The sequence below is a fragment of the Peromyscus leucopus genome, chromosome 7, assembly GCF_004664715.2.
Source record: "Peromyscus leucopus breed LL Stock chromosome 7, UCI_PerLeu_2.1, whole genome shotgun sequence".
In the NCBI taxonomy this organism is placed as follows: Eukaryota; Metazoa; Chordata; class Mammalia; order Rodentia; family Cricetidae; genus Peromyscus; species Peromyscus leucopus.
Window position 1 is genome coordinate 72,005,327 of NC_051069.1, and position 27,047 is coordinate 72,032,373.

The following is a 27,047-nucleotide window of genomic DNA, read 5'->3' on the forward strand; positions in this document are numbered from 1 at the left end:
TCAGCAGACCTGTAAAATTCTAGAGATAAATTCCATAGTACATTCCCATACATACATCCATTAGTACATGGAACAATCCTAAAGTCACTATCATTCTAGAAGTGAATCATATCCACTTTTGATGAACTTCAACAAATTTCATATAATAGAATAGCAACATACAAATATATAAGAAAATAAATTAACTCCAAAAATGAATGCATTGACAAAAGAAAGTTACCTCTGTAGTTTATATGCATTATATGACACTGTTAATTTGTTAATTGAGCTTTTCCTTTCTGATTAAAGTTATATGTGTTGCAGAATGTATGTGTGTGGCAGCCAGAAGCTGACACATGTGTCTTTCTCAATGACTCCACCTCATTTTTGAGACAAAGTCTGCTAATATATTAGATCTCACAGATTGGCTAACCTAGATAGCCAGCAAGCCCTTGGATCCTAACTATCTCTGCTCCCCTACTGTTCCCTAGTCCCTGAGGTAACAGACGTGCTTTTATGTCCAGTTTTTTACAGGATTTTCATGCCTGCATAGCAAGCAATTGACCAACAGGGCCATCTCCCCAGCTCTTGTTCACCTTCTAATAGAACATGATAAAATAGTCTTCCAAAGCACAAGAATTTATCCTTTATACTAAAGTAAATCTGAAGGCAATGTGACTCATGTCAACAATAAAATTCCTTCAAATAGCATGATCAACATAAAACAGATTATATTCAACTATATTTATATTAGTTATAACAACACTATGTTTCAGATTACAATTTTTGACAAGTTTAAATGTTATACGTTGAAAAAATCAAACACGGATTTTAAATATGACAATAGTTCTAATGCATGTAGCAAAGTACATATAATGCTATGATATATTAATTTCATTTAAAACCCTATTTTTACCTATTTTTTTAATCAGAGAAGAAAATGATGTAATAATTAGGGCTGTGTGTTATAGTACGCTATCTAATTTTATTAATACACAACACTAAAATTTGAGCAGTTTTCAGTTTGTGATCATTTAAGAAAAGATAATACAAATAAATGATCCTTAATCCCAGCCCTTAGGAGGCTGAAGAAGGATGACTATTCAAAGATGAGGCCAGCCTGGGTTCCATGATGAGTTCAGGTCAACATGAGTTACAATGTGAGAACCAATTAAAAAAATGGCACATAAAGCAAAGTACTACCTGGAAATAATTTTTTCAGAAGTGGTTTCAGCTATTAGAAAACCATTTTACCTTTCTTTACTTCGGTGTCCTTAATCAAAAGATTAACTCTTCTGCCACCCTGATTTGATAAACTAAAATTGAAAAAAATTTAGATGTATTTATTTTATTTGTATGAGTGTTCTACCTGTTACTTATGTATGTTCATTATGTCAAGTGTGTGCCTGATGTTTGTAAAGGTCAGAACTGGGCATCCGATATGTTCTAAGCGTTCTTAATTGCTGAGCCATCTTTCCACCTCTGCAAACCAAGACTGCAAACAAATACAGGGGAAAGCAACACTGTGAAGTGCTGCTGTAGAGTATTTGTATCTAACTTAATGTAGCATAATGAAACTTCATCTGTTTTCCTAAATCTAAAATAAAGACTAATGTTTACAGACTTAGTAATGCAATTTAAATTATTCTAAATATCATTAGCGGACAGCCTTGTCTTGTTCCTGCATTTAGTGATATCGCTTTGAGTTTCTCTCCGTTTAATTTGATGTTTGCTGTTGGCTTGCTATAAATTGCTTTTATTATGTTTAGAAATGTTCCTTATATTCCTGATCTTTCTAAGACCTTTATCATGAAGGGGTGTTGGATTTTGTCAAAGGCTTTTTCAGCATCTAAGGAGATGATCATGTGGTTTTTTTCTTTCAGTTTGTTTATATGTTGTATTACATTGACTGATTTTCGTATGTTGAATTCAGGAACAAGACAAGGCTGTCCACTCTCCCCATATTTATTCAATATAGTACTAGACGTTCTAGCTAGAGCAATAAGACAACAAAAGGAGATCAAAGGGATACAAATTGGAAAGGAAGAAGTCAAACTTTCACTATTTGCAGATGATATGATAGTATACATAAGTGACCCCAAAAAACTCTACCAGGGAACTCCTACAGCTGATAAACTCCTTCAGTAAAGTGGCAGGATACAAGATCAACTCAAAAAAATCAGTAGCCCTCCTATACACAAATAATAAAAGGGCTGAGAAAGAAGTCAGAGAAACATCACCCTTTACAATAGCCACAAATAATATAAAATACCTTGGGAAAACACTAAATAGCATTAGCAACGCTAATATGTTCTCAGCATAAAATTAAGCTACTGAGACAAAATTATACAGCCTACAGAAAGACATAGCAATAAAACATATCCTTTAAGGAAACAACTGGGCTCGAGACAAAGATAACTAACATCAATAAGTATGAGGGAAAAAAAATTAAAGCATAAAAAAAATGGTGAGGCATAAAACTGAAAGAAATTAGTGAAAAATCAAAGCTTATTTCTGTTATTTAATCCAGTAAAAAATTAAATATATTCCCTTTGTTGGATCTTTTAAACTTTCAACAATTAAGCACACTTATTTTATGGAATAAAATAGCAACTGACTTTATTTTAAGAGTTCCAGCATCCCAAAGCCAAAAGCAAATAGTGCCGTCTGCCCCAGTAGAAGACAGGTATCTCTTTGAGCCACTGCACAATGGTGAGAACTGAAAAGCAATAATAGGGAAAACAGTCTTTACAAGAACAAAGACAGTCCAAATAATGAAACTCTCCTTTAAAAAGCAAATTAATAGAAACTAATAGTAATCAGAAACACAGAATTAATTAAATTCATGATTGCTGTGACATAACAAGTCCATACAATTCATAAAGCAGGAATACTTTTCTGTTTTAAACCTTGGATACTATATTGTAAAAGTGACTTCATAAAACTTAATTGAATCTTAATTAAAATTTAAATTTTTAAATCAAAAAAGGTTTCCTCGAGTTTCAAACAATTACCTGTAGTGATGTAATGGATGCACTGTGTCCCTGAAGAACAGCCAAAGGTGCACAAGTTCGAAGACACCAGACTCGGATCATTTTATCACAACTTCCAGCTGCTATCATAGTATTCTCATAGTTAACAGCCATGTCTGAGATTTCAGCAGCATGTCCTCTTAAAGTAGCTAGCAATCTCCCATCATCTGTGGCCCAGATTTTCACAAGACAATCATCAGAACCCTTGAAAGGAGAATAGACACATTGACAGAATTAATCCTATAAATAATAATTCAAATTGTAATATTAAAAAAATGAGTTATGTCCATATATCAACAATTACATGGCAGGCATTGAAAACTAGAAAAATCTTAAGAACTATTCTTCTTCCTAAATTCCTTATTTTATTAAGCCATTCAATAATTAAAATCTGTGTAACCATAAGCAAACAAGAGAAGATATAGGCAATAACTAACATGCATCAATGGTCCCCACCCACCATCTACAATTAATTACCTCTACCTTCAATCTTACTACCTCCAATCTTACAAAGAAATTTGAATTTCTGCAGTAATAATATCAAATCTAATTGCAAAACAATTATATTATACATTGGTTTCTAATATCATATATGTCATTTTGCTATACAAAACTAAAAGTATGGTAATCTGCAGAAGCTTCTAGAAAGTTGAAAGTGTAACAAACAAGTTTACTATTACTGACATTCAGCTAAAATTTGTGACACTGGCTAAAATTGCTCTTCAGAAAAAAAGGCTTAGCTCTTTGAAGCCAATAAGCATATATAAAATTTTAGTTTAGCTTAAATGCAGTAAGAAATTTTTAAGGAAAGTGTTCCTTGTTAATTCTTCATCTGGAATATTACAATTTCACATTCCAAAACAGAGATGAGAACTTCTGGGTTCTATTTTTATCTTTTAATATGAAAATCTCAAATACTTAAAACAGTATAAATCATGTCATTAATCCTCATATAATGATCCTAGAAACTCAAAACTATAAGTTAAAATAGAAAACAAATACTTTTAAAATTACTGAGTGTCTGGCAGGATCTAGTTTCACTATGGTTTCATGTAACCATTCTTCTAAGATCTTCCAATCTAACGCAAATAAAAAACAACAAAAAACCTAAACCTTTAGATCTAAACAGAATCTACTAAGGCAAACAACTCACAGAAGTTTTCTGCTTCACATTAATAAAACAAAGATATGACATGTACAATAATGACATACACAGTAGTAGAAGTTAGACCATGTATATTAATTCATACTCTGCCAACACTACCTGAAACATTGCCCACTTAAATACAAACTAGTTGTGGTTGAGTCCTGAGGCAAACTAGAAAAGTTACTAAGTAGCAAGCAGTTTGCACACTAACTTAGAATATGAAGTAACATTGTGAAAATGAAGAAATAAGATGATCTATAATAGACATCAAGCAAGGTAGTACCAGGACAAGATGTATTTTTCAAAGAGTACTTTGTCATCGGTGTGAATGAGGCTAGAAAACAGGAAATCAGTTCAGAGCTGGTAAAACAGTTAACCGTAAAACGAATAAATTGTTACTAGAGAAGTAAAGATAGTAAAAAAAGCAATACAGTAAGTTGTTACTAGAGCAGAAGAGAAAGATCAGAAAAAGATCAAGAGGACTAACGGATAAGAATCCATCTGCACATCTGTGGTAAGGGAAGTAAGAACAGCACTCTTTGATTTCTGAAAACAAAGTCTATCCCAACACCTAGCACAAGTACTTGCTAAACATAAAAACACACGCACATTTCACAACACGCATTTAATTAAATTCTCTTAATTCCATAAATTGAGTAAACCATTCACTCCAGTCATTTAGATTCAGTTCCAAAATTGAAGGCAAAACAATGTCACCACTCTCCATTATCTATTTCAATAAACAAGTATATTCAGAACAAACACATGTACACAAAACATGTACAGCCTCTTTCCATAAACAAGATGTAACAACTAATTACAAGGCACTGGCACTGCATTAGGTATTGTTAAGTAATGCAGAGATGACTTAAGGTACAAGGTAAGAGACACAGGTTGTATACAAATTATCTGCAATTTTTTATAGATGTAACTTGAACAACCACAGAGCCCGGATAGCCACAAAGGACCTGGAATCAACTCCTCCAAAATATCAAGAGACAACTGACTGACTGTATTTGGTTCTGACTTGTATTTATTACAAAAATGGAATATTACACCAAACATTCATATAACACAAGACAAAAGCAAAATGTGTATAACTGCTTCCAAATACTAGTGTGACTCACTGTTCAGAGGAATCTAAATGAGAATTTGCTCTATACTCCATTACAATTGTTTCCCATGTTAAAAAAAACTATGAACACTTTTAGCTTTCTGATAAAAATGTCAGCTTTAACAAACAATAAAAATGGCAACTCGTGCTCCCTCCAGCCACTTCTCACAAATTAAATTTAATCCTATTGTATTCCTGAGCTTATTATTTAATAATTGTACCAACTAAATACTAACTTTATTATTCTGCCCTATTCAAACAAGTGCCAATAATAGAACTAATGTATATTTCTGCTTATGTATTTAATATTCCAAGTAACCTTTTTTTCCCTCCTATCACATAACAGAACTTTTAATCAACTACTTAAGGAAATCTATACTATACTACTCAAAAACCTATTCTTGCTCCTATGGAACTCTTGACAGAATTTCGAACAGAACACTAAGTATAACTAAGCAAATTCTACCTCATACTTTATTACTTTTGATCAGTAATTTTTAAAGGAAATTTGAAAGAAAAAAATCAACTAAATTCTTTTAAAATGACTGTAAAAATTACAAACACAGAAAACAATTAACGAGAAAGGAAAATAGAATATTGAGAAAACATTTTTTAACATGCATGGGTGTTGTCTATATGTATGTTTATATACCATATTCATGTAGTGCCAGCAGAGGCCAGAAAGAGCATCCTGTTTTCTGGGACTGGAGTTACAGGGAGTTGTTATCTCCATGTGGGTGCTGTGAATCAAACCCAGAACATCTGGAAGCTCAACCAATGCTTTCAAGCACTAAACCATCCCTCCAGCTCTGAAAAAAAAAGTATTTCTAAGAGAAAATAAACTATGTAGGATAACACATTGTGACCTGTGTAATCTCAACATGTGGAAGACAGAAGATGAGCTCAAGGTCATCCCTGGCTAAGTTTGAGGCTAACTCAGGCTTCAGGAAAACACAAAAACAAAGCAAAGGGGACTGGAGAGATGATTAGGCAGTTAAGAGCACTTGCTACTCTTGTAGAGGAGCAGGTTTGGTTCCCAGCAGCCACATGGTGGCTCATACTGTCTCTAAATATAGTTCTAAGGGCTCTGACACTTTCTGAACTCCATGGTACCAGGCACGCACGTGGGCACATACATACAAGCCAGCAGAAACACTCATACATTAAAAAAAAAAAAAGACCAAACTGAAAGTATAGATGCATAAATGCACTATAAATTGTTTTATTTATTTACTGTTGCTCACTAGGTATCAAACCAGTGCACTGAATCCAAGAAAAGTACATGACTGCTGAATTACAGCTTCAATACCTTACACATGTGTTTTACATAACTGTGAAAGGTAAGTTGAAAACTGACTAAAAATTATTCTTTAAAGAGATCAAACTGTTGGTTAGAATTTAAACAAGCTTTCTTTCCTTGAGCCTAACTGCAGCACCACAAATGATACTGAGGTTAAAAATCAAAGAGTAAGACATCAGACTCTAATAAAAGAAAAATGTTAAAATCATATTGGGTATTAAAAAGAACAATGTTATATGAATGGTGAAAAGGTTCAATATCAACATGGTATATATTTAAGATATATAAAGGAAAGAGACATCCATGTGAAGGAGAATCAGAAGACAGACTAGACTCTATTCTCAAGAGTCTAAGTCCTATCCTCACATCAAAGTTAGTTGCTGGTTTTGGTGAGATAGTAATTCCTTCAGGTGGAAAGAAATCTCATGTTTCACTCGAAGTGATGGGCAGCAACTGGCTACCACTTGAGGAAGAGCCTATCACTAAAGACTGAACTACAGTAAGAGCCTGAGATCAAGGTTGGGAAGTCACAAATTGGCCTATTTAGCCACTGAATAATGAAAGGCTCAGGGAAATTGTTGTGGAGGGGTGGACAGTGAAAACCCAAAGGGCATAGATGACAAGAGGCTAGGTGGAGGACAAGAAGTGTGTCAAAAATATCCTGCCCTTGGTGGCTAACAACAGACCTCACCAACTGAGAAAACTCGAGAGTTTGAGAGGACTGAGCCTGAGGACAGTGAGGATCAACCTCTGCATCCATGTAGCCGAAGAAAGCAAGCAGATCAATCTCTGCAGCCATGCATCTATGCCTAACTGCTACAGAACCTAAAAACTCCAGGAGTTCTTGAAAAAGCAGGAAGGCAGATCTGCCTCACGGTTTGGTCCCTTGTCACACTCCTAATAGGCTTGGAAAAGATCTGCCAGATAAAATAGTCACACCAGCTGTAATGATCTGGGGAGTGTCAGTGTCAGGAGGTTCAGAGAACCAGGCCAGTCTTCAGACTGCAAAGCTCAGTATGTCCAGAAAAGGCCCCTGGTAGGTTAAAAAAAAAAAAAACAAGAGAGCTACCAAGATACAGACAGGTCAGGTGGACTTTAGATACCTGTCTAATACAGACACAGCACTAGTACAGACGACAGGAAATACAAGATGCTCCCAAGCTTCCTATTAGGTAACCGGCCATCTCCAATCTGAGAACCCAAGAAGAACCTGCTCAAAGAACCCCATCCTTTTCTCTTACAACACAGCAGGCTGGCCTAGAACTCACAGACAGATCCACCTGGTCCTGACTCTTGGTGCTGGGATTAGAGGCGGGTGCCACCAAGCACAGCCACATCTTTTTAAATCACTACACTTTTAGATGTATTTCTGTTTCATAGTGTTTTAAATATTTTCAAGGTTGTTTGTTTAGTTCCTCTTCATACATCACCTGATTTTGTTTACACTGTTTTCATTACTGAGCAGTAATTTTTCTTTTCAGTCTATTATTTGGAATTGTTTTGTTTTGCTTTAACTTTTTAAAAACAATACAATCTCTTATTCTCCTCCTCCCATAATATTCTCCTACCCTTGTTATTATTCTTTCCCTTTTTTATATTTAATTTTACCCTCCCTCTATTTCTCTATTTTCTGGCTCCTTCCTTTACTTCTTGAAAGGGTCGGGGGAAGAAAGTGAAATAGATATTTGTGAGCTGAAAGCAAAGAAGGAGACATCAGGAGAGGGGTGTCCAATTAAGGGAACAAGTCAGAGGACAGGAACACAGTGAGGACAGTACAATAGGGTGACAAATTACAAAAAAACATAATGACACATATTCATGAAAATGCCACACCAAAACTCATTCTTTTCATACTGACAAATGTCAAAAGAAAATAAATTTTGAGATAAATGTATGAAGGACACTGAGAACAAATTTTAAAGCAAATCAGGAAAAATTACATAACTAACCTCAGCAAACATAAAGAAATAATAAAACAAGCACATGAATATTATTTCCTGAGAAATGGGAACAAAAGAACAGACCAAAAAAGTGAACAAAGTTTAGAATTTCATTTGAGTAAAGGCACTTATGAAGGAAAATTCCCAAAATCAATACTGAGGAAACCTAATATTTAGATAGCATTTAGATATATTTAGGCAGCACAGACATCTTGACTGGCATTGGTTTTTTTGTTGTTGCTGCTGTTGTTTTTCAGTGAAGTCTCAATGCCCAGTAGAAACTGGTAGTCATCATTGCAGGAACACTGTCTCCAGATACTAACATCTAATCTAGAAAGGCTTAATCTAAGGAAAATCAGAGAAGGTATTAAGAGCATGATTTAACCTATTAAAGTAGCTACTAGAGAATTTCAATTGACAGATCCCGCTGATTTCTACTGTTTCTAAACAGATCTGAAGCTACAACAGAAGGTCTAGGATAGAGAACAAAACTTAGTTACTAGTTTATAAATGACAATGACAACAGATAGAATTACAAAGAGGCACCACTTAGAGTTCATAATTATAAGAGAATGCTATGATAAAAGCATCAGGCTGGCTACAAAACTGAAATTTTATTTTGGGGTTCACTTTAAATCCAATTATAATGTTATATAGTGTTAATCTGGAAATAGCATGGACAAAAAATAAGTAGTTATTTTACTTAATAATATACCCATAACTACTGTGAAAAGTGTTCACTGCCGTCCGTGTTTTTACTTGTCTATTGTCACTAAACCTAGCATGAGCTGAGAAACGGTACAACAAAAATTTTGTGCAGCCTTTAGCTTACCTAATCTTTAAAAGTAAGAGACCAAATGTAGTGGGTTTTTAATTATTATTTCAAGATATCCTGTCAATGAAGATTGGAGGCAAAGAAGTTAAAATGTACTTTCATTCTGAAAATACAATAGAGTACAAATGTCTGATGAGAACAGTAGGATTTAAGCAAAATTTAGATTTCTCCAAATCAAGGAATTTGGTTTAATGTAACCTATTTATTTCTAGCACTAAACTTAAAAAGATCACATATATCATACTAAAGTAAGGTACCTTTAAAACAGGCCTTTATGCTGGACTCACTGCTATTTATCTAATTCTCTGAAGTATTCCATTAAAGTGGTGGTAGTAATACTTGCTTCCTTTTAATATATCTTCTACTAAGATCAGGCTGTCCATCTAAAAAAGTTTAAAATTTTATGAATCCCTCTATAAAGGGCCGTATTTATAAAAAAAAAAAAAAAAAAGGATGAACTGAGTGGGACAAACACCATGATGGAGAGAACTGCAAGCATTCTTCTGGATATAGCAAGTCTAGGCAACACATTATCTGAGGAGGTGTATGACTTTGCTCTTTTGAGGAAGGAAACTTCTACAGGTCTGACATGGCTTCCTATTTTGTAATGCACTAGACTTTGATTTTCCTCAAGCCTCAGAAAACAAATGCTGTATAGTCTACATAAAAATTTCACTAAACTTTAACACAAAGCTACAAACCACATAAATCTGATACAGAAAACAAAACACAGTCAAAAATCTATATTCACAAATTTTACTTTCTAGAAAGCAAGTTTTAAAGTAATTAACAAGTAGTAACTTGTTACTTATTAAAAAGGAAAGCTGTTTCAGAACTTGATGGTAATTTTTCATATGGCTTACTCAGTCAGTAAACTACCTTTTCCAAGTCCATTCCAGCTGCTGATCTAAAACAAGGGCTAGAGGGTTAGAAGTGACAAATATATAGGCTAGGGAGATGACTGAGGTTACAAATGCTTCCTGAGTTCAGATCCCAGGGTCTACTGAGTTTTCTGCAAGTGACTGTGACTCCAGCTTTCACAGGGGCTAACGACAGCAAGATCACAGGGGCTTGCTGGATTTTAGCCTACCAGAGAAAGCAAGAGCCCCAGGTTCAGAGAGAGATGACTTCTACTTAAAAGAATAGGTTAAGGGTGGTAGACAACGCCAACAGTCTCTTCTGGCTTCTGAACTTAAGCATTCCTACATACATGTACACATGCACTTATATCACATATACGTAAATAAATTTTTAAGTGACTAGTATGTGAAATATTAAATAAAAAATCTGATAGAGAGGTAAGTGATAAATATGGTTCATGTTTGTGCAGGTAGAAAACTGTATACATTTGGGAACACAACAATTTTGCTCAGTTGGCCTTAAAATTTAAGCCTGTAAATCTTTCCCTGACTTTAAAGGTGGAAAAAAAGTCACACTTACTTAGACAGATAGATAAACAGACACAGGGAGAGAAAGACAGACTTTTGTTCAACTCTTTAAGAGCAGGTTGCAAACCTGATACACCATTCCTTTCTAAAACAAGGACCTTCTCTGAATAAGCAGTCTAGCTAATATAAATAATACTACCTTCAATCTGCAGGATCCATTCCGTCTGTCAACTCTGCTTATGATGTACTCTTCTTTTTTTTGCACTGGACTCCATATACACATCACATTTAACTGTCATATTTCGTCAGGCTCTCCTAGCTGGAATCCTGTCTTATTTATGTCCTCAGAAGTTTATAAATATGGTCTGTACAATGTCTCAGAACCTGGCTCTGCAGAATCTATCTATATGACATTATCCAGCTAATCCAGTAACAAAAGTTACTGCAAAGACACTACATTTTCAGGATGCACAGTGTCAATACATCCTACAATTAGTAAAGTTAATTTAGTCATATTATTTCCTATTTTTCTCACCTCCAATTTTTCCTCTTAAACAATTGGTACCTTTTGGGGCATAGTGCAAGCTTATGTCAAGATCTTCAAACCAAGATTCCCTCTACCAGCCTCAACCTGCTAATAAAGAAATTAACCACATGAATGGTTTGAGAAAACAATCCAATCCCTAGCAAAGGGAATAAGTAGGTAGCAGAAAGGTTTTGAACAATAGTAAGAAAGCTCTGTGTTTGATACATAGGGAAGGTAACAATGTAACTAAAACACATAAAAGGGGAAACTTAGCATCTGTCAAAGTTACTTGTCTTAATCAATTGGAGCTATTTTAACAATACCTTGGAGTGGGTCATTTATAAACAGCCATTTAAATGCTCTGACTTAAGGAAGCTGGTAAATCTAAGACCCAGAGACTAAGAGATTCAGTTTCTAGTAAAAAGCTTTGCGTCTACTTCCTAAGTAGAAACTTTAACAGACATGATACAAGAGGCAAACAAGTCCCCTTGGGCCTCTTTAAAGGAAATCAACCCATTCACAAAGTCATGACCTAACCATTACCAAAAGGTATACCTCTTAATAGGGATTAGTTTCAAGATACTTTTGAAATGGGAGTTTGGCGGGGGACCACAAACATTTAGATTCAGGTAATAATTAACAACTGGCAAACTCTTAAGATACCTTCAGTCTTATTTGCCTTATTCCTGTCTTTCATGAAAAACTCTTCTCTTGGCTTCTAAGATGCTCTCTCTACCTACCTACTGCCCTCCAGAATCAGAGGCAACTACCCATGGCAGTTATTATGTTCTTTTGTCAGTTTTAAAAGTTGAAGATTAAGCTTTCTTCAGCTGTATGTAATGTTGCTTTCCATATGAATGATTTTTCATCTGAATCTTCTAGGCTACATCTCATTCTTGTTCCCACTGTTCTTGAGAATGTGTATTTGGCTTCCCACATAAGCCTCTCAGACACAAGAGCAGCATGTCCAACTTAGCAGATGTTTTCTGCTTAAATGACTGACACAGTAAATGAGATGGCTTTCTGTGAAACAAGTTACGTACATCTTCTCATACTCGTCCGTGTGTGTGTGTGTGTGTGTGTGTGTGTGTGTGTGTGTGTGTGTGTGTGTCTTTTAAATTATATAAATCTTATTTTCAATTTCCCTGTGATTGTTCCAGCTCTGCTTTGTTTCATGGCTCACTATTAGGACCTTTCTAATTTACACCACTCCCAACATCACTGCTGTTTTAATCCATACACTGCAAAAGGATCCGTAGAAGGTAGTATACGCCCACAATCCCAGCATTTTGGCTGAACATGAGGCAGAAAGATGGTGAATTTCGGAGCAGCCTGGTTTCTGTAGGAGTCCTATCTAAGAAGAAATGCAGTGTATACTTTAAATTTATCACTTGTTCTCTCTTGCCCTCAGGAAAGACTTACTCTTTAGCACATCAGATAGGAACTTGATATGGTTTTCTTCCATCAGCATTTCTGGTTTTTGCTCAATGATAACCAATATTAATTCTGTGCTATATCCAATAATGTACAATTATATATTATAATTTCTCAAAGTTTGTAAAACCCTTTCTCTAACTTGGTAACATCCAGTCAATTCAGCTAAGGTGTTCCTTCTCCAGTAAATTCCCTTACATTTTCTATGGTAAGATTGAATAAGGGGCCTATTCAAATATATTAATTTAGGTGTCCTATATCAAAAAGTTCCTATCATATGGTATCATTACTGTCCATTTACTATTTGTAAACAGATGTCTTCAAGTTTTATACCTCCAATTCTTAGAATAGTGACGGGTAGAAAGATTCAAATTCATTAAAAGCACCAACCCATATTCTTTACTATAACCTCTAGTAAACGTAGCATTTTACATTCCTTTGCGTTAGTCTCAATGGAAAAGAAATACATTTTACCTTTCTGAAAGGAGGTGTGGGATCTCTCTCTCTCTCTCTCTCTCTCTCTCTCCCCCCCCCCCGCCCCGCCCTCTCCCTCTCTCTTTCTATCTGAGACACTGTCTGTGCCTCACTTTATGTGCCTGGCTGGCCTGAACTCTCTACATAGAGCCCGGCCTGATTCTGCCTCCTCCGGAGTACTGGGATTAAAGGCTTGCATCACTGCACCCGGCTGGGATCTCTGTCTTTTTTGTGCTCAATGAACTTTTGTATTGCTGCCTTAGTCCTGAGAATTCATCAACTCTGATTTTCTTTCGTAAACATAATTTCAGGCAGTGATTCTGAAACCAAGTAAAAAGATTATAAGATTAAGTAAGAATTAGAAAGTAAAATTTAACTTGTAATTATGCTATCTCTTTCCTTTTAAAAAATAATCTACCAAGACAATATTATTAAAATAAATTAACACAAATAGTAATAGTTTCCTAAAAGAAAATTTCACTTACCAATTACAAGGAATTCCTATAAAACTTTTCATAGCATTTATGAACAAGAGTTTAGCTAGAGGCTAGAACATAAGTCAGTGACTAGGTCACGAGTTCAAAATCTAACATCACACAAGCATTTAAGACAGTAAAAACCGACAACGTTTGCTTAAGTCTGTCTAAAAATTAACAGCAGTAGGTAAAGCTCAATGGCTTTTATCTGTACCCCTTGATAGCTACTAATCACATGCAGTGTTTGTTGCAGATCCTCCCACAAAAATCCCGTTATGTTGCTACTATTATTATCCATTCCCCTCTCTCCTTCTTTAGAGGTGGTAAAGCTGTGTGTGACTAGAGCTGAGGTCAGAGCTGAGGCTCTTAAGGATAGAACTAAATCTGCCTACAGTTGGGCCTTTGCAGAAAACTCAAGAGAATTAGTCCCTTGGTAAAGCTTTCGAAAATACCTGAAAGAGCAACTTAGAAATAAAATTGAAAGTCTTAAAATACCCAGTGTACTAAAAGAAAATATTGGTTAGTCCTTTACCAAATTGTTAATCCAATAAATATGTCAATGTGTTGGCACATGAACTACTGTCACAAGCTTTAGCTATCCCTCTTCAATTTTCAAGACCAAGCTATAAAGTACTAGTCAGATCAGTATGTTGTGTGCTTTTAGAAAGTTGAATGAGAAAATACCCATCATCAGTTTGACTCTACAAGATAAATATGTGCAGTAGATATAAATGGGCCCTGTTACCCATTTAAGTGATAATACAAAAACAAAAGTAAATTGAAAAAAAAATAGGTCTCACCATCTGACACATGGCCTCTGCAAGCACCTGCACATAAACTAATGCAAATACATACACACACACACACACACACACTAAATTTTAAAACACAAAAACCAGGCTCTATTAGCATTTCTACTCCAAGGTACTATTTTAGAGTATATAACTACAAATCACCACATAAATGAAAACTATGAGTTTGCACAATTAGCAAATTATATCACATTCTTAAAAATATCTTTTAGAGTCTAGGTAAGACTATATAATCATTATTATGCTCCTCTTCTTCCCTTTTAGAGTCTAGGTAAGACTATATAATCATTATTATGCTCCTCTTCTTCCCTTTTGGAGTCTAGGTAAGACTATATAATCATTATTATGCTCCTCTTCTTCCCTTTTGTATATGCCTTCAACTAAAGGAAACACCAGGAGGCAGTTTCTTCTTTACTTATTCTTCTTCCCCAAATGAAATGCCCTGAGATGCCCATTTTCTTGTAAGGCCGGATTATAAATAATTTCGACTCTGCAGGCTATATGATTCTGTGATAAACCATGTGTCTTTATTTAAAAAACAAACAAACAAACAAAAAAGGAACTATTTCCAAGAATAAGTGGTAAGCTCAATTGAGCCTAAAGCAGTTAATTTGATTATTCCCTGGCTCAAAGTACTTTCAAATGTTGTACTGAAAATTTTATTAAGCTCAAAAAATAGGAAAAATAGGAACAAACACATTATGTCAATGTTGTTTCATTCAAAACATTCTAAGAGATTATGCATCAAATTTCTATCAAATCAGATAATCCTGCATAAATTTGGTATTTACAATCCATATTTCTCTTAAAGAAAGAACTCCCATAAGGTTCTTTACTCACATCAACAATAGAAAAGCTGTACTTTTTTAAATCATCAAAGTGACAATGTCACACATTTTTTATGATCACCAAAATTCAAAACCAACACAATACTTCTTCTCACTCTCGTTTACTACCACTTTTGAAGGAATTCTTTCAAATATTAGAAATGCCTTGATTTAGGTTTTGAAAACTAAACTTTAACCTATTAAATTAATAGCTACATTGATATCCAGTTACAATTTAAAAGTCACCTACTAATGTGGCTGTAGCAAGCACAAAGCAAATACAGTTATCTGCTCTTCATGAGTTTAACAATCTATAAAGAAGCTTAGAAATTTTATTTTTGTTTCAGAAAAGCAATGGAAATGATAAAAGGTAAAAGTAGGAGATATTGATACCAGGAGTGAAGTACAAATGCCCAATAAATTAAAATCAATTTAAAAAAATGTGAAAATTCTTTCAGATGTTCTTTTCTGTAAATGTTCTATAGATAACTAAATATATAGGTAGTACTTAATTTATATGCAAATTCATCCAAAGAAAAACAAAAGGAATCTATAATCATTGCTACTTCAATTAAAATTAGCAACTGGAGAGATGGCCAGTAGTTAGGAGTATTTGCTATTCCTGTAGAAGACCTAGGCTGATTCCTACAACCTATATAGATGCTCACAACCATCTATTAACTCCATCTCCAGAAAATCTGATGCCTCTTCTGAGCTCCATGGGCACCAGGTGCACACATACATATGCAGGCAAAACACTCATATGCATAAAAAAATATAATAAATAAATCTTTAAAGTTAGCAGCAGTTTCCCAAATTCAAAAATGGGAATTTCTATTTGAAGTTCTATCTTCCACTTTATTGTTTCAAAGGTAATTGCGGACTGTTAAGGCACTTGAAAAAAATAAGTTGAAATACTTCCAAAATAATTTTTTTCATTCAAAGCTGAAAAGCCCTGCTGATCACAAAATCCTAAGCAAAGAGTGTCAGATATGCTTAGAATTTCTATCAACATTTAAAAGAGTTTTCTCAGGTTAGCAAGTAGTTCTCTGCAGACAATACTTTTCCACAACTTGCCCGGGCTCTGGTTCTAATTAAAAATATGATATAACCTTTTCTAAGAGCCCCACCATCAGCCATGTGATTACTATTGAGAAATACATAAACACACTCATAGGGTATATGTAACTGTGATTACACTGTAACAGGTCTAAATTTAGGAACTGCTAAACTTGGAAAAAGTTCAAATTTAAATAAAAACTTGTTAGAGCACACTTTTAAAATTGCCCAAATTTCCAGTTTCCCATTAAAATCAAAATTTTTACTTCAAGTTCTTATTTCAGCAATGTTTCTTCAATTCTATCTACCAGTAAAGATAAGACTTTAAAAATGACTTACAGTAAATATCCGCCTGCCAGTTCGATCAAAAGTTACACAGTAAACCGATGACAAGTGTCCAAGAATTCGTTTATGCATCTTCATATGCTGATACACTGCAGTTGGAACAAGTCGTTCAAGTCTGTATTTCCCATTCAGCTTCCTTGAAAACAGAGTATCCGCTACCAAAAAAATGGGGGAATATAAATGTACTCCAGAAACAAACTATGTTTCTTAAATTCAGATTTCTAGAATTTGTTTCATTTATCACATGCTGCTTTAAAAAAAAAAAAAAATGCTTTCTATATGGCTCCTAGCTTAAAGTCTTCAAAATAAAGAATAAAAATAATTTATTGCTTGAAATAAGTGTCCTCATTATTCTTATAAATAACCAAATCAAATGTTGTATCCAAAGTCATTCTTTAAAAACACATTTTACACACACACACACACACACACACACACACACACACCTTTTAATGCTAAGAAATAAGGTTCCCTTACAAAAGCAGTTAAATCTAAACTCTAGTAATTTTTCTTCATCAATTAATAATACTCAAATACTCTAAATATGTCTCCAAGAATGATTTAAAACACATCTTTCCATGATTGAAAACAGAGAAGTCACTTGGGGATCTTGACTTCAAGAGCTAACTGAGGCTAATCTGCTTTATATGCTAACTCCAACACAAAATGTTCTCATCTAACTTAATTACTACTGTACTTACTTCCTATACATAACTTATGGACAGAGAAGATAATCAATAAATCTATGCTGACTGATTTTGTTTTTAACAGAAGGCGGCCGATTTCCCACCAAAGTACATGCCATCACTACAGTTTCTCACTTGAACTTTATCAGAAAATTTCTTAAAAACAGTATATGTAGTTTATATATACACACATACTATAACACACACACACACACACACACACAGTATGCTATCTAACTCAAATTAGAGCCTAGCAAAAATTATAATTTATGAAACAAAAGTATCTCACTTAGGTGTTTTTTTCCACATGCACTTTTTGACTCACACTACATTTGTGTGAGTTCTGCTGAAAAGTTAACAAAACTACATGCTTCACAGGTTTTAAAGTAACACTATTTCAAAGTAAATTATATACGCTTATATGTTCTATTACTATAAAATCTTATTTGAATACAACAGATATCTACTGTTAGCCTACAAATGCTATTCAATAATCTAACCCTGAAAGTATCACAAGTCATCTGAGAGCTGTGAATTAACTTACTTAGTTAAGTTTAAGCAGGTTATACAATAATTCAGTTACAGGAAACTCAGTAGGTTTCCATGATAGTTTAGCCTCTGTCATGTATTTCTTACACACAGAAATAACCTGGTAATAAAGCATCTAATGCTTGGCTTCAATTTTATTTTGTGGAAACAAAACCAGTTATCAACTATCCTTCAGAAGCAAAATAAAACTGTATTATTCAAATAATACAGACCACTGACATCTCAGACTCACCTGTCTGTACTGTAAGAAAATAATAATATGCAACCCAAATGATGACAGTGTTATCAAGATGTACTTTACCTCCTTCTACCCAAAACTTACAAAATGCTTAGAAATTCAAATTTTATAATATTTAACACTGTTCAGGTATGAAGACACAACTGTTGGAGACAGTTAAAATAACAAAACTACTATTTCACAATGACTACCCATAGTATGTATCAAAATTTTTAGTCAAAACTTTTTAAAAAATCAGTTGATAATATATTATTTATAAAATATTTTATAGATGAGAACATGTTACTGCCTTAAAAATGAGGTTTACTCAATCTTCAAGATAACTAGAATTAAATTTGAGTCAACCAGAAAAAAAATAAAAACCCCACACCACAGGAGTTTGCAATCAAACATTCTAGAAACACAAGAAAGTATCTTTAACTACACTCAGTGACACTTAACAAGCAATTAATTACTTAGCATTCTATCCTGTAGGAGACAGTATTATAAAGCTTTCAACTAACTTATGAACCATCAACAGCACTAAGGATATGGCATAGTAAGGAAATAATATATAGAGATACCAGGTAATCAAGTTGGTGTTTCAAACCTTGTAATTACAAGAATTAAAGAAAAAAGACTATATTAAAATACAATTGAAGAGGTCAAATTTAAAAAAAAACAAAACACTATCAAAAAGGTAGGTCATTTCTACAAAAAAAAAAAAGATAATCTAGGAATCAATGACCTCCTATTTTTTCTTTTATTATACCATTGCTATAAAATCTATCTATCCTACTAGATCTAACTATTTCACTGAAAAATAGAAATTACCTTGTATTTCATTCACAAGCAAATGCAGAGCCTTTTAAACAAAAAGGAATATAAGTGAATCTTAGTTAATAAGATATATAAGGCTGTTCAATGTAATTTAGTGTTCAATGTAATTTAATTTCATGGGAAAAGACATAATGGCAATTACTCATATTCTAATAATGAGTTAATTATATTTTTGGATAAAAAGGAAATGCCTCAAATTATAGAAATTTTAAAAATTTTACTAGAGTAGAACATCAATTTTTTAAATGAGCATGGCTAAACAGATGTAAGGGGATACAAAGCAACTGTTCTTTTATTAGATTATTTAAAGCTTTAACTAGAAATACAACTTTGGTTTAAAAGTATGTTTATTTTCCTAATTATGGAAAAAGGAAATAGTTCTAAACTCGACTAAATCATTTTCCCTTGGAAATTCTTTCTTATCATCCCAAGCCAAGAAGATACCCCTCTAGGCAGACTAGTGAATTTCAAATGTTTCCTAACTTCAGGTCCCAGTACTACCACCTTCTCTACTCAAATCTACAATATTTTCACTTCACTCAGAATAATCACCAACTTCCTTTGATACTGACCTACCAAGGTTTACATAAATTTGTCTCATATGATGGTTAATATTAACTATCAACATGACATGTAAGGAAGCAGGTCTCCAGGGTACACTTGTAAGGGATTATCTATATTAAGGCTAACTTCTGAGAATGTCTTGATCAATTAATGTGGGGAAAACTTTTTTTTTTTCCGTTTCTTTGAGATAAGGTTTCTCTGTGTAGCTTTGAAGCCTGTCCCCAAATTCACTCTGTAGACCAGCCTGGCCTCGAACTCAGAGACTAGCCTGCCTCTGCCTCCCGGTATACGACACCATTGCCCAGCTGAGGGAATACATCTTAATTGGGGGTGGGACCATTCCCTGAGCAGGGGGTACCTTCACTATATAAAATGGAAAGGGTAAGCTGAGCTCTGGGATACATGAATGAATTCACTGTTCTCGGTTTTAGACTACAAATGCAATATAACTAGCTATTTCAAATTCCTAATGCCTTGATTTCCCTCCTAACGTGGTACTGTAACCTGGAATTGTGAGCCAAGCCAAGTAAACCTTTTTCCTGTCAAGCTGATTTTGCCAGGGTATTTTATCACATCAACACCTGTCTGACTTCATTTGTTACTTCCGTCTCCTTTGTCAGCTCCAGTTGCTAATCTGCTTCATTCTTCCAACACTTCAGATATGCTCCTAATTTAGAGTGTTTGCATTAGCTGTACCTTCTGCCTACCATGTGTGTGTGTGTGGGGGGGGGTTGTTCTTTTAATCTTTCCTCAAATTCCTGGCACCTTTTCTATGAAACCAAAACCGATTTGCCCATTGAAAATCATAACTCACTCTCACCACTGCTAACACTTGATACCCTTTATATAGCCATGTATTTGTTCCTTTACAAAACTCATTTACAGATAAAACCACATTTTTATGTACCGTATTTATTTCTCACCTCTTCCCATAGCATACAACGTAACTCCACAGATAATGTATTTTGTTTGTTTTATACTTAGACTAGTCTAAAACCTGGCTATTCTCAGATCAACATATATTTGGTGAATTAACAAGTAACACAGTAATAAAATAACTAGATTTAAGAATAAGATGAAAATGGAGTATCTCTGTATCTGATAAATAAGATATTTTCTATCTCTAAATACTGTTTTGTATTTCAACTACTCTACTAAATTGACTTAATTTACAGATGACAGCATAACTAATATGTTTACTCAATTTTCCTGAAAGTAAATCAGTAATGAAATAAAAATGTTGGCAATTATTAGCCATTTGAAATATCACTCCCTTTAACTACCATAGGTGGAAAGCCCCCAACACTGTAACTAATACATATGTATATAAAACAACACCTGTGTATGCAGGATATCAAGCTGAAGAGTTCAAATCCACTAATATCTGTACCAGAAAGACAATACTTCCCAAACAAATCACTTCTCTCTTCTAGTTATTTCTCAAGAATTGAATTATTATGGTACATAGTCAATTTAGAAAATAAAACATAACTGCAAAAGTACAATACATAACCCCCACCCAAAGCCAATTTCATAAATTATACAAGTTTTCTTCAAAAACCATTTAACATCTATGCAGTATTTGTGTTCAAATCTGGCAGAGATAAGTTACTTTTTGTTTCTTTTCTCACATAATATATCCTCATTACAATTTCCCCTCCCTCTATTCCTCAAAGTTCCTCCTCACCTTTCCCTACCATCCTTATCCACTCCCTTTCTGTCTCTCATTAGAAAAGAACTGGCTAAGAGATAATAATAAATACAACTAGATAAGATATACGAAGATAAAACAAAAACTATCACATTGAAGTTGGACAAGACAAACAGAAGGAAAAGAGCCAAAGACAAGGCACAACAATCAGATTCTTGTCTGCACATTCAGAGTATTACAGAAACACTAAACTGGAAGTCATACATAATATATACACTGAGGACCTGGTGCAGACCTGTGCATGCTGCTTTAATCTCTGTGAGTTCTTGAAAGCTTAAAAAAGTTTTTTTTATTTTTGTTTGTTTGTTTGTTTTTGGTTTTTTTCAAGACAGGGTTTCTCTATGTAGCTTTGGAGCCTATCCTAGAACTCAATCTGTAGACTAGGCTGGCCTGAACTTATAGAGATCCACCTGCCTGTGCCTCCCTCTGAGTGCTGGGATTAAAGGCGTGCGCCGCCACCACCGCCGCCACCACCACCCGGTGCAAGTTCCTCTTTATACACTTCAGTTTCTGCAGATATGTTATGGAAAATCATTTCCATTTTCCACAATATACTTGGCTCCTATGTAATGCTGTCTTTTGACACTATCACATTTTACACAATCACTAATATCAATTTTTTCTGTGTTGCTTTCTCCTAATAGTCCTCCTGAGAAAACAGTACAATAAACATCTACTTTTCAAGATTTTTGTTTACATTTCTCATTTAGGCTTTTAATACATTTGCTACTTTAATATACATTATAAAGTGAGTTTCTGAGAGTGATCTTCATAGTTTCATATATTTAAAAGTTTAGTTACAGGGAGTAGAATCCTAGAAGGAGTAAAAGAATTAAAAGGTGTGGCCTCGTTGGAAGAAGTCTGTCCCTGGGGGTGGACTTTGAGGTATCAAAAACCCATGCTAGGCCCAGTCTCTCTGCCTACTGAAAGACCCTAGCCCTTCAGGCTTACAACCCCAAGCCTCAGGAAAAAAGAAACTTCAAGCACCAGGAAATGAGAAACTAAATATCTAGTTCCAAGGGCAACCTGACTTAGCCATTGTTCAATCTCCCCTGCAACCATATTCAATTGCCGGGTGGTGGTGGCGCATGCCTTTAATCCCAGCACTTAGGAGGCAGAGCCAGGCGGATCTTTGTGAGTTCGAGGCCAGCCTGTGCTACCAAGTGAGTTCCAGGAGAGGCACAAAGCTACACAGAGAAACCCTGTCTTGAAAAACCAAAAAAAAAAAAAAAAAAAAAAAAAAAAAAGAGATGTGCTCAACTGTGACTGGGATAGTTGCAGGTGTTCCAGGAAGGACCACCATGACCTGTGTGTAAACTCCACTACCACCTTGATACCCCCCCCTTGAGGTTTCAGGAAAAATGTACCTGTTGATGTAACTGTACCCCCTCTGTGATCACTCTGTGATCAGACCATGATCTTGTGAAACGAAATTGTATGGGAATTGTAATCTTGTGGGTTTTGTGGGTTTTTCCTTTATAAGCCCTTATGGGGCTGCTCTTAGGAGCAGGGTTTGCCCTTCTATATAGAAGCTTTAATAAATCCTCCTGCTATTGCATCAACTGGACTGGAGTCTGGGTTCTTGGGGCGCCCACTTAAGACCCTAAACTTTGGGTTCCAACACTACAATTCAGGATGTAGTGCCCAACTACTTATCCAACACCAAGGGTGTATGCCTCCGCACTCCGCACCATGTTGATAACGGACTAAACCTCTGAAACTGTAAGCAAGTCTTCAATTAAATGCTTTCACTTAGAGTTGCCTCAGTCATGGCATCCCCATACCGTCACAGCAATAGACAGTGACTAAGACAGAAGTTGGTTACAAGAGTGAGGCCTGACCATGCTATTTAGCAGGGGGAATATGGAAGACTTTGGTTGGGACTTTGGACTAGAAAAAACTGGTTATGCTTTAAGTGGGGCTTAATGGACGATCATTATAGGAACATGGAAGACAATGCAAAGGGCAATTTGACATGTGAGGACCCAGCTCAAGAAGTTCTAGAAGGAAAGAATATTAATAAGCGGCCTAGAGACCAATTTTATGATATTTTGACAAATAATATGGCTGTTTTTGCCCTTGTCCTAAATATCTGCCTGAGGCTAAATTGAAGAGTTTTAGATTAATGACATTAGCAGAGGAAATTTCAAGACAGCCTAGTATGGACACGTGTGTGGTTATTAGTGGTCATGCTTTAGCTCCTAATGAAAAGAAGCAGGCTGAAAAAGGAAAAATATAAAATGTACAGTGTGAGGAGGAAAAGAGCACCAGGAAGTGTAATGGAGCTAAGTCCTGTGCTCAAGGAGATAAAAAGTTTAAAGAAAAGCCTGATGAAGAGTTGCCTGGGTCATGATGTCTCTTCACAGCAATAGAAGAGTGACTGAGACAACTTCTAAGGACTTTTCCGCCCCCAAATTACTAACCACTGTATCTAGCCTTTCAATTGTACTCATTCTTTTTTCCATTAAACTGTGATTAACAATTATTATAGGCTATTCTATGTCATTACTAAGTACTTTAGTTTTATAATTAATGGCATTTTAATGTTTCTGGGTATTTTTCATTATAAGTCTATTTTAAAATATTTTATTCTTAAGTATTAACTAATTTTGAAGAAATTAATAAGTAAAAATATTTGTTGCAAGTCTCAGTTTAGACTCATTTGCTGATAAAATGACATCTTTCATTATCAAGTTCCTCTCTCTGGATCCAATTTTCAATGCAGATGATTTTCTACACAGTTCAGCAACGTCACCCCAGTTTCCTTTACTATACAGGCACCAGTGTACTGAGTCCATTTTAGGAAGGAAAGGAGCACATGCACAAGCACACAGACAGCGGCACAGAAGAGCATCTACGGCCACCTTGGTAACTACATATTCAATGACAGGAAAGAATACACATGGCAAAAACCAACAACTAAGCACTAAAGAAGAAACACTGTTTCCCTCTCAAATGGTCAGACTTTTTCTCCTTTGCAAAGTACTTAGTAAAACGTACACGAATTCAGGTAAACTGTAAGAAATTAGCCAAATTCTAAGGTCAAAATTAACCACAATTTTTAAAAAGAACTTTACGATGAATAAAACATGTGATATACTACCTATTGTCACGTAGGACAGCTGTTTCCCCCTAACATCAGAACTGGAGGGCCCAGAACTACACATTTACAAAATCAAAGCCTATCTATCAGCCTAAAGAATACAAGAAGAGGGCGGTGGTGGCGCACACCTTTAATCCCAGCACTCGGGAGGCAGAGGCAGGCGGATCTCTGTGAGTTCGAGGCCAGCCTGGGCTACCAAGTGAGCTCCAGGAAAGGCGCAAAACTACGCAGAGAAACCCTGTCTTGAAAAACCAAAAAAAAAAAAAAAAGAATACAAGAAGAAGCTGCATGTTCCAAACCCGGGGAAACAATTTCTGTGAAAGAACACTTAGAAAAGAAGAAAATGAAGAGGCAAAATATCTAACTTAGAAAGTATTTTGGTACAATTTGAGCAACCCAAGTCTTTTTTTATACAAAATAAGAACTCAGATAAGAAACATTGGGGTATTTTAGCAGGTTGTTTGAAATAATGTATATTAATTTTATTACCCTACCTTGCCTAATTTGATTCTGTCACTGTGATTTAAAAAACACTCAGACTTGAAAAGTTTCCTAGTTTCCTCTAAGTAAAATGTTAACATAAGATTTATAATAATAAACACCAAAATGTTTCCTAAATTAAAACAAAAAAGAATGAACTGTGAATAATCTGTAACTAGGTTTCGTTTTAATCTCCACAATGTCAAGAAAGACTTTGTACATATAAGGCTTACAATCAATATCTGTAAATTAAAGACTACAGAAATCTATGAATCGTTAAAACTAAATTTTACTTACAATGAAGTGATAAAAACCTAAATAAGCAAAAAAGAAAAAAAATTATCATGTAGCCCATCTTTAATGTTAGTGAAATAGTTCTGTATTTCTAACCAAACATTCAGAGAGCACTTTCTCTATGCTTCTAAGTTTACTCTAAACAAATACTTGTCTTTACAGGATAAGATGACTTCAGAATTTCTATCATACAAACATACTGTATGGTCTAAAGTATTTAATGTCAACATTTACATAAAATGTTATTTCAAAGGACCACAAAAGAGTTGTAATAAAAAGATATATGACAGTGGCAGTCAAAAATGACAAAACACGATTTTTATATATGTGTGTATGTGTGTGTGTATGTATATGTATATGTGTGTGTGTATATGTATATAAAATATATTGGAAAAAAATGACTGGAGGAGGAAGAAAGCCATCAACATCTAGCCATGATAGCTAGAGAGGGTCATGGTAAAAGGACTTTAGTAATGTAAAATCTGGGCCAAATAGATGGTCCAGTGGCTAAAGACCCTTGCCCAGATCCTCTGGAGTTTCATCCTCAGGGTGGAATGAGAGCTAACTCCTACTAGTTGTCCTGTGACCTTCACAGGAGCACTGTGGCAGAGGTACAGCCACAAAATAACTGTATTTTTTAAAAGTTAAATATTAGCAGATAAACTTCAATAATGCTTAAAAATGTCAATGTACCGTATCTGGAAATGATGGCTCATAATAGGTATATTTACTGAGTGCTTTCCTACATTCTAGAAACTACTCAATGCAGTAGTTTCTTATATATATATATATATATATATATATATATATGTATATGTATATATATACACATATATAATCTTTACCATAAGAAATTATATGCCTCATCAGAAAGAAAACTGAAAGTAAACTGTAATGATCCCAACACTATGGTGCTTACATCAACATTAGGAAAAAAGACTGAAAGAAAATATTCCAAAGTATAAGCATATAACCAATTACACTGATTTTTGTTTGTATGTTTTTAAGCTTTTCTCTATTTTCCAAGCTTTCTCCTACTGGGCACATATTCTTCTACAGTGTCTAGAAAGATTAACTTAAATCCAAAGCTTGATAGAAATATAGAAATACTTAGGATTCAATCACAAAAAGCATTAAAAATAAGCATATTAAAGAATATGAAAATATATTATGCTACAGAAATGACAACTGCCAGTTTCACATGGACGGAAAACTGATATAGAGAATTCACATATTGGCGGACACACTATAACCCCAGCATAAAGGAGACTAAGGCAGAAAGAGTGCAGCGTTAAGGCTAGCGTAGGGCTCCATCATAAGACAACACCTCAAAAAGCAAAATCAACAACAACAAAAATTGCTTAAAACAAAACAATCACATATTCTGATCTGTAAGGCAGAAGATAAACACAACAGGCCCTCAATTTTGACTCTGCAGGATATTTGATCACACTGTGTGAAAATGTGTCACTGTTTTATTCTGATGAACTTAATAAAGAGCTGAATGGCCAATAGCTAGGCAGGAGAGGATAGGCAGGATTTCTGGGGAGAGAGAGAAACTCAAGAGATAAATCTTGGTACAGAGGAGATGCCAGTGAGACACAGAACAAGTTGAACTTACAGAACTCAGATTAAAAGAAAAGGTTAATTTAGTTATAACAGCTAGCTGGGAACAAGCCTAAGCTAAAAGCCAAGCTTTCATAATTAATAAGTCTCCAAGTTATTATTTGGGGGCTGTTGGCCCAAAAAAAATCTGACTACATTTGGTTTTATATAAGTTTGATTTATAAAATCTCTCACTGAATGTCTGGCTCATTGAATAAAATGTCGGCAATGCATGTATAAGGACCTGAGTTTGAACCAGAGCACCCACATAAAAACTAGACATGATAGCCTCAGTGCTGAAAAGGCAAAG

General features: G+C 34.7%; 1 protein-coding gene across 1 annotated transcript in view; it reads right to left on the bottom strand.

Moving 5' to 3' along the window:
* The window catches only part of LOC114680653 (pleckstrin homology domain interacting protein), a 127,011-nt gene that overhangs the window by 74,412 nt on the left and 25,552 nt on the right, over positions 1–27,047 (bottom strand). The window contains exons 7-9 of the mRNA XM_037208233.1: positions 16,683–16,843; positions 2,994–3,215; positions 2,598–2,698 (exon numbers count right to left, since the gene is read on the bottom strand). Coding sequence (XP_037064128.1) covers positions 2,598–2,698; positions 2,994–3,215; positions 16,683–16,843 — 484 coding nt within the window. The remainder of the gene's footprint in view (positions 1–2,597; positions 2,699–2,993; positions 3,216–16,682; positions 16,844–27,047) is intronic.